Source organism: Melanaphis sacchari, unplaced genomic scaffold, assembly GCF_002803265.2.
Source record: "Melanaphis sacchari strain LSU unplaced genomic scaffold, SCAv2.0 Contig4_pilon_pilon, whole genome shotgun sequence".
Taxonomy (NCBI): domain Eukaryota; kingdom Metazoa; phylum Arthropoda; class Insecta; order Hemiptera; family Aphididae; genus Melanaphis; species Melanaphis sacchari.
In genome coordinates, this window is record NW_020271335.1 from 8,059,487 (window position 1) to 8,075,506 (window position 16,020).

At 26.4% G+C, this 16,020-nt stretch overlaps 2 protein-coding genes across 4 annotated transcripts in view; both read right to left on the reverse strand.

Moving 5' to 3' along the window:
• LOC112599209 (UDP-glucuronosyltransferase 1-7C-like) overlaps positions 1-2,736 on the reverse strand; it is a 4,659-nt gene extending 1,923 nt beyond the window's left edge. Inside the window, exons 1-2 of the mRNA XM_025346024.1 lie at positions 1,900-2,736; positions 1,606-1,669 (exon numbers count right to left, since the gene is read on the reverse strand). Of these exons, the coding sequence (XP_025201809.1) occupies positions 1,606-1,669; positions 1,900-2,736 (901 nt within the window). The remainder of the gene's footprint in view (positions 1-1,605; positions 1,670-1,899) is intronic.
• Positions 2,737-4,925: 2,189 nt separating this feature from the next.
• Positions 4,926-10,806, reverse strand: LOC112599168 (UDP-glucuronosyltransferase 2B15-like). Of its 3 annotated transcripts, none has more exons than XM_025345961.1 (5): positions 10,707-10,806; positions 7,455-8,348; positions 7,133-7,352; positions 6,834-7,053; positions 4,926-5,248 (listed from the first exon to the last, which is right to left on the reverse strand). In XM_025345961.1, exons 2-5 carry the CDS (start codon positions 8,295-8,297, stop codon positions 4,963-4,965), a joined length of 1,569 nt encoding a protein of 522 aa, XP_025201746.1. In that variant the 5' UTR covers positions 8,298-8,348; positions 10,707-10,806; the 3' UTR covers positions 4,926-4,962. The 3 variants fall into 3 exon arrangements, with proteins under 3 accessions (XP_025201746.1, XP_025201747.1, XP_025201745.1); XM_025345962.1 differs by lacking the exon at positions 10,707-10,806 and adding an exon at positions 10,594-10,614; XM_025345960.1 differs by lacking the exon at positions 10,707-10,806 and adding an exon at positions 9,963-10,110.
• Between the last annotated feature and the right edge of the window lie 5,214 nt (positions 10,807-16,020).

Here is a 16,020-nt window from a genome sequence, read left to right on the forward strand (position 1 = left end):
ACTTTAATCGTGGAACCGAATGTGAAGAAAATCACTCCGTGAGGCGAGTCTTCGATAAAGTCTAATATGTCCTTTAAAAAAAAGTATTAATATATCTTAATTTAACATTGTTTGTAAAAAAAGACAAAATTACAATTTTGAATAAAATAAAATCATTTTTATTTTTTTTTTTAATACTCATAAATTTGAAAATTAATAATATTAAAAAATAATATTAATTTTATAATCATAAAATGTTTCTTATAATTCAAATAAACAAAATTGTTGTCAAATTAATAAAACAAATGATTTTTCATATATTATCCTGATACATTGTAAATGCACTTTGATATAACATTTAAAAATATGTATACTTGAAGCATAAGAGAGAGAAATGATCAAATCGCCCAAATTATTAAATATTGATATTTGTTTAACTTGTGTTTATTGCTTTTATATACCTTCTTTTTACTTTTTAGTAGTGTACATAGCAGTCCATATTATAAATATATTTAATATAATGTAATATCAAATGAATCAATAACATTTGATTACAATTTGCATATTTTAATACCATTTTGAAACTTTTAGGTATTTTTAGCTTTAAACTTAATTAATTTTTTAAGTAATATTGTTTCTTATTTTTGTAAATTCTTTATATTTTAAGTCATTTTTCTTAAGTACTATATTATACAACCATTTTTAAGAATCCTCGCAGTAAAAAAAAATTAAATTTAAATTTATTATTAATAATATTATTTATTCATAGTTTGTAAATTAAGATTACTTATATAATTGTTTAAGAATAGACTTTTTAATATAAAATCACACATTTTTATAACATTAATGAAACATTAACAAAAAATGTAATAATTAATTTAATATAATCTTATCGGAATATCTAAATTTCACTTCCCGCATAGTATCATAAATTCTCCTGCAATTTACATACAGGTCAACGACTTCTTGTTCTAATTTTAATATTGTTATTACATTATGTTTATATTTTATACCAATAAATTGTTACCGTTTTTAATTAAGTAAATTATTTTACACTTTACCTAGTGATATATAAATACATTTATCTAAAAATTAAATTATGTTTCCAACTTCGATATTTTCTATTATATGCTTATGATATCGGAATTTGTATAAAATGGTGATAATATTATTATCATAGTCAATTTTAGAGTCAAAATATTATTGATGTTTAGCGCAGGATTTTTAATTTAGAAGTCATTAATTACTATCATATATTTAATCATAAACGTACCTAGTTATAATCTAAATCCTAATTGCGAACATCAAAAATTAATAATGTACTTATCGTATACTTTTACAATATTTTTAATATTTTATCATCATAATCATCTATACATTATTAAACAGATCATAACTTATAATCACGTTTAGTAAGCCATTAACCCTAGTACCACCAAATTAAAAATGTTTGCGAGGAATTTCTCAAAATATATCATTAAAATGATCTTATTATTATTATTAAATAGCAACGAAAAATAAATATTTTGGAAAATATATCTTTAAAATTAATTATTATCAAATATTTATGAATTTATTTTTTTTTTTTTAACCTAAAGAGTATTTTTAACGGCGAAGTGGCCTCACGTCGAAATGGTAATGGCGAAATGGTTTTACGGCGATGTGTCCTAAATCGGCATCTTTTACCTTTCTAATTCAAAATATTCAAAAAATTGTTTTAAATTTTATTTCAAAAATGTATATAATAATATTATATTATGTTTATCGAATAGATTTTTTTTTTTTAATAATTTGGTTTCGGTCATGTATAGTAATAATTGCACCATGGAAGTTTTTATAGTAAACATACACGACACACACACACACACACATTCATATCAATCAAATCAGATATAATACGGTAATTTAACGATCGCTTACTTTCGGTATGGTTTTAGCGGGTTTGAGATGAATACCACCTACGTAAACAACGTTTGGCGTGAGCGGTCTCGGGGATTCTGTAACGTAATGACTATTCTGGAAGATGATGGACGGATTGACGATCGGTGTTGGATCATACGGTCTCGCATCCATTAACCGGAAAACTAGCTGTTCGCATCTGATCCTGGCCATGCTGTACGTCAGCAGGGCCGTGTTTGTGAACCTCTGGACAAACGTACTGGGCACGGCGTGATTGGCAAAAATGTTAGATACGTAAGACGGATTAGACAAATGACCTGTGAACGTCCATTCGGTAAATGTAACTATCGGTGACGGAATCGAGTAGATCACGGGTAGATCAAGCGCGTTGGCTATGTGTGAAACGCAATCGATGCCCAACGGTTCGATTAAAAGCAAATCGTACCGGTCACGCACTCCAGAAGTTAATAAGTCGACTAGCTTCCGGTTACCGTGTATTGTATCGCAATAGAACCGAAGGACTTTGGATATAGAATTGGATAAGGCAATCGGCCCGCTAAATTTCTGGATCGTCTCCATCACGTCCATGTCGAGCTTTATCGGAAAGTCGTGGGACGTATCCACCTCCGTGTAGTTTGCCCGGTCGCCATCCGGAAACGGCGTAAAAACGGTCACGGTGTGCCCGGCGTCCGTCAGCGATCTCAGTAACGAACTCATAAAGTACCAGTGGCTCTTTCCCGCCACCGTTTCGATTGCCAGTATTCGGGCAGCCTCCGAGACCGGAATCGTGTGCAAGTCATTCGACAACCACAACAATAACGACAGCGAAACTGTGGTCGAAATTTGCATCACTGCCATTGGATTTTTTTTTATTATTATTATTTAGGTAATACGATAAGCGATGTGTAGACAGGTTCGATTGCGCGGGCTTATGATTTTTCGGATATCTATAATAAAAGTATCTACAGCTATAGGTTACCACAGCGCGTATAACGTACAACGCGTTGTGCGTGCGAATAGCTCCGCTCGCGAACTGCAACAGTCGACGGATAAACTTTTTTAGTTGTTACATATTTGACGGGGAACCAGTTATTGATATTATGATTGCATTGGTATATAGTAAATATATATATATATATATTTCATTTATGTTATCGCACACATTGAGTATTACTTTTTTAATGATGTGAAAAATTGCACGTCCCAACATTATACATCATAATATATTATATTTCCATAGCGTATTCATATTATAATAATGCTTTATGCGTGTACTATTTTTAAAATCAAATTACATGAAATGCCCACTAATCGCTTTTATGTTTAATAATAAAACAGGCTTTCATTGTCTTTTGAGTTTTTTCGATTCTTTACTGCACGGCCGTTCGTGTTTCTAAAATATTATGTTTACTCATACGACTTCATTACGACTATAAGAAGTTCTATATCTTTACTTGAAAGACGTGAAAAGTTTTAATCACAAATTTAACACTACTATGTGATCATCATCTATATTTAAAACACTGTTATTAACTTTTATTAATTCAATTTTCTTTTTGTTTAAGTATTTCGAAGTCCTTGTGACCTAATTAACTTATTTCCATGTTAATTTGTGATTTGATGATAAAGTTCGAACTTTATTTTCATAAAATTTAATTTTAGTAAACCTTAATTTTTGTGTAAACTTGTTTTTATATTTTTTTTATAGTAAACTGCTAGCTCAACGATGTTTGGGTATATTTATGTATTTTAAAGATAAGAATTACTCGCGACGTGCTGAATATAACAATTCTTAAGTCGTTTATTCTTTTAATTTTCGAGTTTATATTAAGTATATTTTTTTTTATGAAAGTTCATCTATAATATTTTTAATAATTTTTTAAAAGAAAAGAAAAACGTTCATTTACACATTTAAATTTATATATATATATATATATATATATATATATATATATAAATAAATATAATATATAATAATATATAATATATATATATTATATTTATTGATTCGTTTCCTTCATTTAATAAAAATGTTATTTGATTATAGTAATTAATAATGTCAATTTAATTTTTCCAACATAAAAATGTTCTGTAAATGACATAGAAATTACAGTTAAGCAGTGATCAAATAAATTTGTTAGCAAAACACCAACATTTACTTCATTAAAAGAACATGCATCTTTACTTTTATTAATATATGATCTAAACATGAGTGTCGTTGCCTTTTTTCTAATCTACTTAACACATTTATTAAGAAAAAAACCGTTTTCCAATAAGAAGTCATTATTATTTCGAATATCAATTATGTCTGTATTCGTGTATTCAAATAAGACAATTAAACCAGAATTAAAATTTAAACCACACTAATTTAAAACCTGTTTCGCAAGCAATTGCCTAATTTTTGAACAACCTATTAAAATAAAATTAGTTTAACTTCATAAAAATTGCATAATTTTTCCGATTTTTGTGGATCATTTTCTTGTTTAGTTTTAGTTTTCTTCAGTTGACGATTATGAGACTGTTCTTACTTTGCTTGGCATTTAATTTGGCAATAATTTTTTGGGGTTGATTTACGGTTTTTTAATGTACCAAACTGCATTTACGTATTATCATATAATCTTTATTTTCACTTACAATAAAAATGTAGCCACAATATTTTCTACTATTATTACGCAATGTTTATTCCTTAATCTCTGACATATCCGAAATGCCGATACAATTTTCAAAAATTTTTTATTCCAGAATATTAATTTTTTTCACTGTTTTAACTCGATTATCTTCTATCATTTCTTTAATTAATTATAATACTTCTTTTATTTGCTTCCCAAAGTTGTTCAAATTTATCACTCTCGAGTTCATCAGATCATTTAGATTTTTATAACTATCATTAGAGGAAAGATATAAATCTAGGTGTTTTACTTGATTTGTTTCTTAATTAAAAAAATTTTAAATAAATTTAAACACCAAATTTTTTGCAATAAATTAATTTAACTAATTATTTATTTTTTTTAATAACATGATATTTTGATAAAATTTAAATATAATATTTTAAATGTTTTTAATAAACTGCTAATATTGCATAAGTTACTGAGACTTAACTTTATTACTATGTTTATATTTCAACGCATACTTGCAAATAAATTTTAATATTTTATAAATAATAAACAAAACCAAAGAGGTAAAAATTAATATTACAGAGATCACATCCAATAGAAAATATTGATACCACGTAAGTTTTAGACCATGATATTTTAAATGAGGAGCTCCTTTGTGACGAATGACATACTCAGTCCAATAAACGACTGATTGTTGAGGTGTAATCGGTCGATCTTTGAATCGTTCAGAAGTAATTTTTGCATTTTTTGTGTAACTAGAAAATACAAATATGATTTATTAGATTATAGGATAATTACCATTAGTAATGATTTATTACTGTTAGAATCAATGGTTTTTTAGAGGAAAATTTTTCTCCACAAGAAAAAGTCTAATATCTCATAAATAATTCTAAGTTTTTGATAATTATTTATATTTGAAATGAAATGATAAATATATTAATTTTACATTATGTTTTTTTTTGTATTTGAAATCAATTTTTTAAATTAAAAACCTATTCAATTTTTAACTTTAATATTTTATTTAATAAAAATATGAATCGAGTAAGTACTCAGGATAAGAGGATCAAAAATAAAATATTCCCAGTAATTTTATCATGGTTACGAAAAACAATAATTAAATTATGGAAACTCAGTAACTTTTACTCAAAATCAGTTTAACAAAATCGATTTTGTTGTAATTGAAAAATGAATTATTTTGCAAGCTTTATGTTTTCACCAAACGTTTATATAAAAATGTTCTGTGCAATAAAGTATAAATTTCAAAATATTTTAATTTTATTTGAGTTACTTATAAAAATGTTATTTTTGAATTTTTCCGGTTTTTTTTTTTTTATATAAATTTAATTTAATTAAACAATTAAATTTTTTTTTTAAACTTTGTTAATTTAATATTAAGTTCTTCGTAAATAGTTATTATAGATATTTAAAAATATTAATTATGGATGAGCACAAATTTGTTTGATAAAAATTTTAAGTTCAGATTTCAAAAAAATTTGTAAACACAGTATTTTTTATAAACATATTTAGTTAAAATTTTTTTTTTGTTTTTATTTATATATAATTTACAATCTGTTACAGAATAGAACAATAAGCAAAAGTGATGAGAGAATAATGGCTTGAGTGAAACACAGATTAAAGAAACCTTTCAGTAAAGGCACTTTGACAAGTTAAAATTTGAACAATAATATTTAAACAAAAAAAAAAACCATTTTTGTTAATTTTTTTGATTTTTTTTGTAAATCATGAATTTTTTTTTTTTGTGAGTATACTTAAAAGTCTTCATATATATTATTATACTTTAATTAATATACAATGAAATTTTTAAATCCAATTTTTTTAGCGAAATTAAATCAACCTACTATATACTATATACTATATTACTAATAGTAAAATAAACTATTTTAATAACAATATAAAAATGTCATAAAATAAATAAATAATAAGATAGTCTGACAGACCGTCTCACTCAAAATAATTTTTCATTTGCCATAATTTATCATTATATACTAGTCATTGCCATCACAATTGTACAGTAAAGCGGTTACTTTCTATCGTCCCTTTTATTTTTTATTTGATAGATGAAGACCATGCAGATCGTATTGGTTTTCGATTATAAGAACTATATTTTCAAAAATTGTAATAAACGTATATAATATAAATTCAATATTTTGAAATATATTTTTCTGACGTTTTAAAATTCGCTCTAAATTTTATTCTATGAGGTGTGATCATGTTTTCTATGATGTAATTTTTATTGTTGAAAGGTTTCATTTTATTTTCCATACCAACTAACTAAAACTGAGAGTTTTAATACTACATACAGGTTTATTTGAAACTCACTTTTCATTATTGATGATTTCCGAAATTGAATTCAATAACGTTTCCTCAGTCACAGTAAACAAATCCAAAGCAATTGCCATTTGGGCGTTAACTAAATTGTCTATGTTTCTTTTCTGATCATAGAACAAAGGAAATCCGAGTACTGGAACACTACTGTCTACTGCTTCATACAATCCGGATATACCACCGTGGCTAATAAACAACTTGACATTCGGATGCACTATAATACAATTTAACAATATTATTGTTTCATTTCTTTTCTAGACACGAATGGCTATATATCATATTCACAAGCTTACAGAGTATATCTCGTTGAGGTAACCATTTTTTTATCATCACGTTTTCCGGTTTATCCTTCATTTCGTTTTCGTATTTCCACAAAACTCTCTGGGAAACATTTGCAAACACTTGTTTAAATGTTTTTTCGATATGCACTGGTAATGACGATGTCCTAACAACCGAACCAAATGTGAAAAAAATTACACCATGTGGTGATTCTTCGATGAAATCTAATACGTCCTAAAGTAAAAAACAGTTTGAAATAAAATAAGTATAATTTAAAGTAATCAAATAAATTTCGTTAAATTTGAATTTTGAAAAAATCATTGATTGAATGTATACTTTTGGTATTTTATTTTCAGGTTTCAAGTGTATTCCGCCTATCTCAATGATGTTAAGTGGTACGGGCCTCGAAGCTTCTGTTATATGATGGGTGTTCAAAAAGATTACCGACGGATTGACTTTTGGTGACCATTGGTACCGCCTAGGATTGGTCATTTTCATAACCCAACCATCGTACTCCGTTCTAAGTGTACTGTACACCAACAAGGCCACATTGACAAACCTCTGGACAAATGTCTTAGGTATGGCCTGTTCAGCCATAGTATGCGAGACACTAGCGGGGTTTGATACGTGTCCGGTGAAAGAGCGCTCGGCGACAGTCATCATGGGTGACGGTATTGTGTATATGATTGGTAAGTTTAACGCGTTTGCCAAGTACGACGTACAGTCTAGGGTCCGAGGTTCCATGATGATGAGATCAAACTTCCGGTCGAAGGAGTTACCACCACCGCCATGTACAAGCTGGTCGAACTTTTCGTTTTTGTAGACCGTGTCGCACCATCTGCTGTCCACGTCTGTCAACATGTAGAAATAGGTGACCGGTTCACTGTATGTCTCCATGATCCATGTCAGATTATGATTTATAGCTTCTGGTGATTCTTTCGATATGTCCACTTCTGTGTAGTTTTCCCGATCACCGACCGGAAATGCCGTGAACACAGTAACACTATGACCGGCGTCTGTTAACGACCGGAGCACTCCGCTCATGAAATTCCAGTGACTTTTGGCACCTACTGTTTGTACGGCCAATATTCTAGCGCTTTTCACATGTGACACCCACTGACAAGTCGCGATCAACAGGACCAGCGTCGTAACCGCGGACGAGTATAAACCGTTTACCATTATGGTCACTGTTGTGTTTGCGTCGAATAATATAAAAGATTCAGCTAATAACTATAATACATACATATTAAGTAGTTATCGTGGTAATAATTAATTAAAAGTGTATTTTTTTTTTATTAAAGATGATGCTACACTCGGATCTATGTATAGTCTCCTTCTTATAAGCGAACAATAAGATATAAACCTGTTGTTTGTAAAATTATAATTATTATTAAGTTAAAATGGTATATATAAAAACAAAATTGGGCTATTAATTCGAAAATGCATATATCAATCCCACAATTGAGTTTTCATATTATCAATATTTTTCTTTGGCGTTATCAATTCAAATAACCAATTAATATTATTTATTCTGTCTCTACCATACTCTATAAAATATTTTTGAGTGACTCATTGCAGCAAAATGTTTGGCTGCGCTATCACTTAATTGTTATATCAAATAAATACCATACCTGTTATCATGGATTTAATGATACCATTACCAAATTTTAAATATATTATACATAAAACAATGTGTTTTTAATATAATGGATGGTGTTATATTTTCAATTTACGTTTGCAGACCATAATTTGAAAAACGCTGAACTATATTTAATATAATGCTGGGTCCACACAGTCTGATTTTTGTGTTGTTACTGTTTCTAAAAACATTTAAGATTGTCTCGTCTGTATTGGGAAAAGTTAAGTTTTTATTTTATATATAATATAATGTAATAATATAACATATTCAAAAATTTTCGGTGGTATCATTCAATCTATGATAACAGACATGGTATATATTTAATATAACTATTAAATGATAACGCAGCCAAAAATTTTTCTGCAATGAGACACTCGTATAAATACAGAACAATATAGAAACGACACTCAATCAGCTGGGCGGTCTACATACATCCCTACGATATGAAATATTGGATTCTAAAAATTAAAACCGTATCCGTAATCTGACTAAATGTTGGTAATGTGTATCCCCATTTGTTACAATATTATAAAAACGGAAACAATCCATTGCCCTTGTGATTTTCGTGGGTCTTATTGCTAGAAACGAGCAAATTTGAAATTGCAATAGTTGCATTTTTTTATTATTATTCAGTGTTCTTTCAACAGTTTCAACTAATTTTGAACAATATATTATTCAGTGATAATATTGATATTATTTATTTAAGTGATAACGTATGCCACGCCCCCTGGAGACCGTGTTCAAGGCCAATGTTGCCCGATTTGGTTAATATCAGACAGTGTCTATACCCTGGTATAAATGAACAAACATATAAGTTATCATACAGGAACGAACATGAAAATATTTTGAAATTATAAAGATCTTAACACAAATATATAACACTATCAAGAGATCATTTATTTTTGATGGATAATAAAATATAATTTATTTAATTTATTTAATCAATAAATAATAATTCAGCAAATAAACATCTTTTAAATCTTATTAGTCAAGTAATTGATTATAGGTATAGATAATACAAATCATTCATTACTGAAATGTACAAATTTTGTTAATTTTGACCTAGTTTTTTCTAATTTAAGTTTGTATTATTTATTTTACGTAGCTCATGGAAAACTCTAATGTCTATATATTTAACAGCAATTAAATTAATTATTAATTAACAATTAACATCTTAATAATTAAGTGACCGATATTAATCGTACCTGTGAAATGGTAAATCTTTAATAACTGCAGTCTTCAGACGAAACAATTAAAATTCTACAATAATGAACTATGGTTTTAACATCAATTTACAACTGTTTTATTAGAACACAATTATTAAAAGTAAATAAGTTAAATATTAACATAAACAATATCAATATAACAGGTTAAAGATACGATTATTTAATAATTTTTATTCATAATAATATTATTATTACTAAAAGATTTATAATTTTCAACGATATCTACGTCCTTCAATGATAATAATCACAGAATATGTCTTATGATAAGACATCTGCTAGAGCGAGGAACATTGATAAAAATAACCTTTCTCTCTTTCTCATTCTGACACACTTCCCTCTATATTTTTTAAAATAACCATGGCCTATCTACACAGTAAGTACACTCTATAGTCTCTACCTTAGCCAAACACTGATAACAAATTTGTGATAGATTATCAAATATAATAATTTAATATTTATCACTCAGTTGGTAAAATAGAAAAATAATAATAATATGAAAAAATCGTGAATGTTTTATAGACCACATCTGCTAAAAGAGATGTAAATTGAGCATTTTAAAAATACAAAATTAATAATCAATTAATAATAAAAATATTTTGAGTATGCATACTTTAAGTAGATAATCGATGATTTTGATATATTAATAATTTGACAACTAAATCACTCAAATAATATTGTTTTTATGTAACTAAAAAATAAAAAAAAAAAAATAAAAATACTGACCAAAATCCTCTGAAAGAATACAGATGGCGTTTTTAATTTGTAATTAAATAATATATTAGTACACTTTAATACTGTAAAGTTTAAATAGTATAAAGTTTGCTTTTAAAAATAACAAAATTTAGAATCGCTAATCACAAGTGTATTAAATATTTAAAACTAACACTTCATTAAATTAATACGGGCATCACGGTCTCTAAAATATCATGCAAGATAATAAAATGTACTCGTAAACATGTTTCATTAAATTGATAGCATAGTTTATAAAATTAATGATAATAGTAATAAAATACGTATTTACTCAAATCAAATGCTTTGCTCGTTTGCAATGTTAAACATATTTTATTACCATAAAAAATATCTAAAACAATGTTAGAATACACTAAAAGTTTAATACAAATTTCAAATTTACCAAGGCAGGCTTCGACATTTAATCACGTAATATATGTTTTGAGAGATTATCAACAGATTACTATATGAGACAAATCGACAATCGTACAGTCTCAGAACGGAAGTTGTTAACTCTAATCGTCGTAAGTATTTGGTTTTTAACAAACGGATTTCGGTGAAGAAAAACGTGCTACATAATCGGACAAAACTGAACCAGAATTTTTTTTTCTTTTTTGAGGAAAAATTTTACTTTCACATTAAAACATATTATTTTACATTGTTATTAATTTATTACCTACTAATTTGTGAATCAATACCGATAAACTATAGAATAGTGTAAATAAGCTCGTAATAAAAATTGACAAAGTATGACATCAATCCAAATGTTTTACAAAATATAGTAATGTACGTAGGTATACATTTAAAATCATCTCGAAAAATGTCTTTGAATTACAACAAATCAACTCAAGTTATTAATCTTCATTTAATTATCTAATTTCATGCAAATTTTAAATTAAAATTTCTATGAAAAAATAATGTGCACATTTTGAAATTCTAATAATATTATCCGAACTCATAATATTATACTCTGTATTCTTTATAAATAAATCATTATTAGTGTTAGGTGCGCTGGTCATATTTTACGAAAATTATCAGTTTACGATTATATTAACACAATTAATATTTTATTCACAACACACTAATTAGTTTATATATAGGTTAATTAGATAATGTAAACATTATACACTGTTCACAAAGATAAGGTTTACATTACCGTCATTACCCTGTTAATATGTTAACACCCATCATTGTAAAATCAATACATTTATACCTCCGCTTAAAAGTCATAATCTAAAACATACGTCTTCTGTCTATTGTAAGTTATCGGAACGTCAAACATATCGGTTGCAAAGTCCAGTAATAGATTCGAATACAATCGCGGCGTCCTATGATTCCCATCGATCGTTTCCTCAACAGTCCGCGGTTGACTCACTTTATTTCACCGAATCGTTGGTTCCCATAGAATTTTCACAATAGAATATGTTGTACATGCCTAAAATAACACGTTAGCGGATGCAGCTAGTTTACTAAAATCGATTACTATCGAGAAATCATCAGACCTGTTTATTTCCGTATAGTTTTCATAGTCGTCTTCCGAAAATCGTGTAATAAGTTTACGTCCAACGGGATGCTTACATAACATACGTTATCATCAACGAACCTCTTATAGATTTACCTCTATATTCGTTAAAGGTCACACAGGTTTATCAGCTATTATATAATATGCATTCCATTTGTATTGATTAAGTACGTAATTAAATACACTCATTGACTTTTCGATACAAGTATAAACACATTATGTGAGTAATATAAGAACACAAGTCCAAGGGCTCACAACTGAACCAAATAACTCAAGTGTTTGTAAAACAGTAAAAAAAAAGTAATTTTCTGTGCCAATAATAATTTGTATGATAATTTCATCGATAACCCCCAAATATTATATTTATTTTTTTAGTCCCTAAACCAAAATACAATCAATATACTTATTAAATTTTACCGATTTCAGGGACGGAGTTATAACAAAATGTCTATCCCACCGGTATATTTTCTGACTTGCAAAAATAAATTTATACTTCATGAATACTAAAGTAATGTAAATTCTTGTATTGTAAAAAAAGAATAAGTCTACATTTTTATACACGATTAAACGTGGAGTTTAATTAAAAAAGCTACCGGAAGAAATAAAATTATTAGTGATCGGATTATCATTTGTGTTGAAAGTAATAATTTTACTCTTTTATGATGAAAAGGAAATCGCAAATTAATTTTAGTAATTATTTTTATAATGTAGGTAAAACCATTTCTGATAAAATAATTGAAAAGGGATTTAATGAGATTAATTTCAATAACGTTAATAATAATTCTTTTATTCCTGATACTATATTTTTATCTCCACGTTTTCCTAATAAAACTATAAACTACATACCTAAATAAATACAAATATGCATAATATAGTTTATAATTTCTTATTTTCTTTTTTTTAATTATTTAAAATAATCTAAAAGAGTCAACAACATTTTTGAATATAATTTATTTAATTAAGTTTTAAAAATGACAGCTACTCCTGTTTTATTCTCTGTTTTTAATATATTTTATAACTTTGCATTATCAACTAGTATTTTCCCTTATTGTTTTAAGAAATTAATTATTATTCCTTTACATAAAACTAGAGATAAAAAAACAATGCAATAATTACAAACCTATTTCATTAACTCTTTCAATTTCTAAAATTTTTGAACAGTATTTAAAGAAAAAGTTATTAGACTTCCTTACTTAATAAATTATATTTTATTTTTTTTTCAAAAAATCGATTTGGTTTTAGATCTGGAAAATCTGCAATAGATACATGATTTAAGTTTGCTAATTTTTTGCATACTAACCTGAACAAGTAGGTGATTGTAATATTTTTAGATATTAAAAAAGCTTTTAATTCTATTGACCATAAAATATTAGTTAATAAACTAGATTTATATGGTATAAGAGAAAAAGCCTTACACTCATTTACTTCATATCATAATGATGGGTCACATTTAATAATGATTAACTATGCTTTTAGTGATAATTTATCAACAAAGCATTGTATACCACAAGGTACAGTACTAGGTCCTATACTATTCATGATTAACATTAATGATTTTTTAAATTTAAAAATAAATAGCGTACTTATTTCTTATGCTGATGAGCTGATGACACTACAGTTTTGATTCAACTGAAATATTTGACTCTACAACGCTTTGTTAAAAAAAAAAAATTAAAAATTGGTTATCTAATAATATGTTGGAACTTAATCTTAACAAGTTTAATTATACTCATTCCCGTATATCAAATGCCACAAGCGGTCTCAATTCTCCATTAATAATTCATAGTTTTAATTATTCACTGAATGATGACTGCTATTGTACAGGTATTTATTACATAAAATTAATTAAATACCTATGTATTAATGTTAATGAAATGTTTAAATGGACAACCACATTCAGCACATTTCAACTTAATTTGAAAATTATTTTATATTTTTAGGTCATTAAGATGTTTACCAAACTCACAGATGATTTATTTCTGTATTGCTCAATCTATAATATCTAATAAGTCATGGTATTGGTATAGCAGTCTAGGGGTGGAATTTATAATGTATATACCTATGACTAATCTTGAAATTACAACACGTACATCAATTAAAATTATACTTAAAAAGTCTATATCTTATCTTACAAATAATTTTTTTTAATGATTTTAATTTTTTTAATTTAAAAACTATTTATTATAAAAACGTAATTTCACATAGAAATAGAAGTGAATCTATTTATGCTACAAAACAAATATAATAGACGTTTAAAAAATAATATTAATTTAAATATTATAAAATTTAACAAATAACTTGGAAAAATAAACACAATACATTTAGGAATAGATCTTTGTAGAAAATTAAATATTAATTCGAAAAAATTTAAAAATAAGAAAATGCTGAATTAAATAAAAAAGTTAGATTTCATAATATTTTAGCATAATAAAATGTATAATTAATGATGTTGATATACATCATATATACATATTTTATTTTTTTATTACCTATAATTTTTTAAGAAAAATATGTTATTCATATTTAACTTTATATATATTTTTATTTGAACTCATTTACTTCAAACACATAGCAACACATATTTTATGATTTTATTTATTGTTAAATATTATAATGAATTAATTAAAACTGATTTTACGAAAAATGATTGAGTATAGTTGAAAAATTTAGTTTTACGTTTTACTCTTCACAAAGACAACTTAATAAATAAATTACTAGCATACATGATAATAATACAATAAAAATTTTGAAAATGTTTAGCAATAAATATGATATTACGAGTAAATTAGTAATTACATTGAAACCCGATTGAGCACAGGCGCAATTGAACAATACTAATTCAAAAAAATATTAAAATATAATATAATTGAGTACATAATACGTACAACGTTGAGGTTTTTAATATTTATAAAATAAACAGTTGTCTGTTATGACACGATGGTTGGCGGGTGTCCCTAGTTCCTGGATGGGTGCCTATTCAAAATTTTTTTTTAGTGATAAATCCTCGCCACATAATACACGTTTTCCAAAACTGTACCCTCCACAACAGTTAAAACCAATTACAGGCTAATCGCCATTGCTATCGAAGCCTAAAAACTATAAAAAATAATAATAATAAATAAATATATGTCAATTCTTTTTTTTTTTTTTAAACACGTATTTCCCAATTTTAATACATTTATTTATAATATTGTCTTTTTTATACTTGAAAATTATATATAATTATTTATAAATTTTATTAGAATAAATATACACATATATAATATCATTAATAAATCATACATTTTAAAGTGATATCCCTTGATAAGTATTTATTACTATTAATAAATATCTAAATAAATCATAAAAATCTTAGTTTTTCAAATATTTGATTAATCCTAATTCATGGACCATGGTTATATTAATTTTTTGTTTTTCAGTAAAACTCGTATTTTTATCACTGTTAGTTTCAGTTGAACAATTTTCCATCATTGTCTTAACCTGAGTTATATATACAAAGTAAATATATGGTTAAGACTGTAGAATTGGGAATTGTAAGTTCTATGAAAACTTTCGACCGCGTTCGTTGTTCTAAAAATATATATTCTTCCAATATACGCGAAAAATCTATAACTTTACATTCGTTTTATTGTCCTCAATTGAGTTGTTAAAAAATGTGAGCCATACTCAATCGAGTTCCACTGCACTAAATGCGTATTATTATTAATTTTGTTATTTTTAAAAATATACCACATCATTATAATAGTTAAAATTCAGTTTTAAATTAAAATTTAAAAATAAGATCGA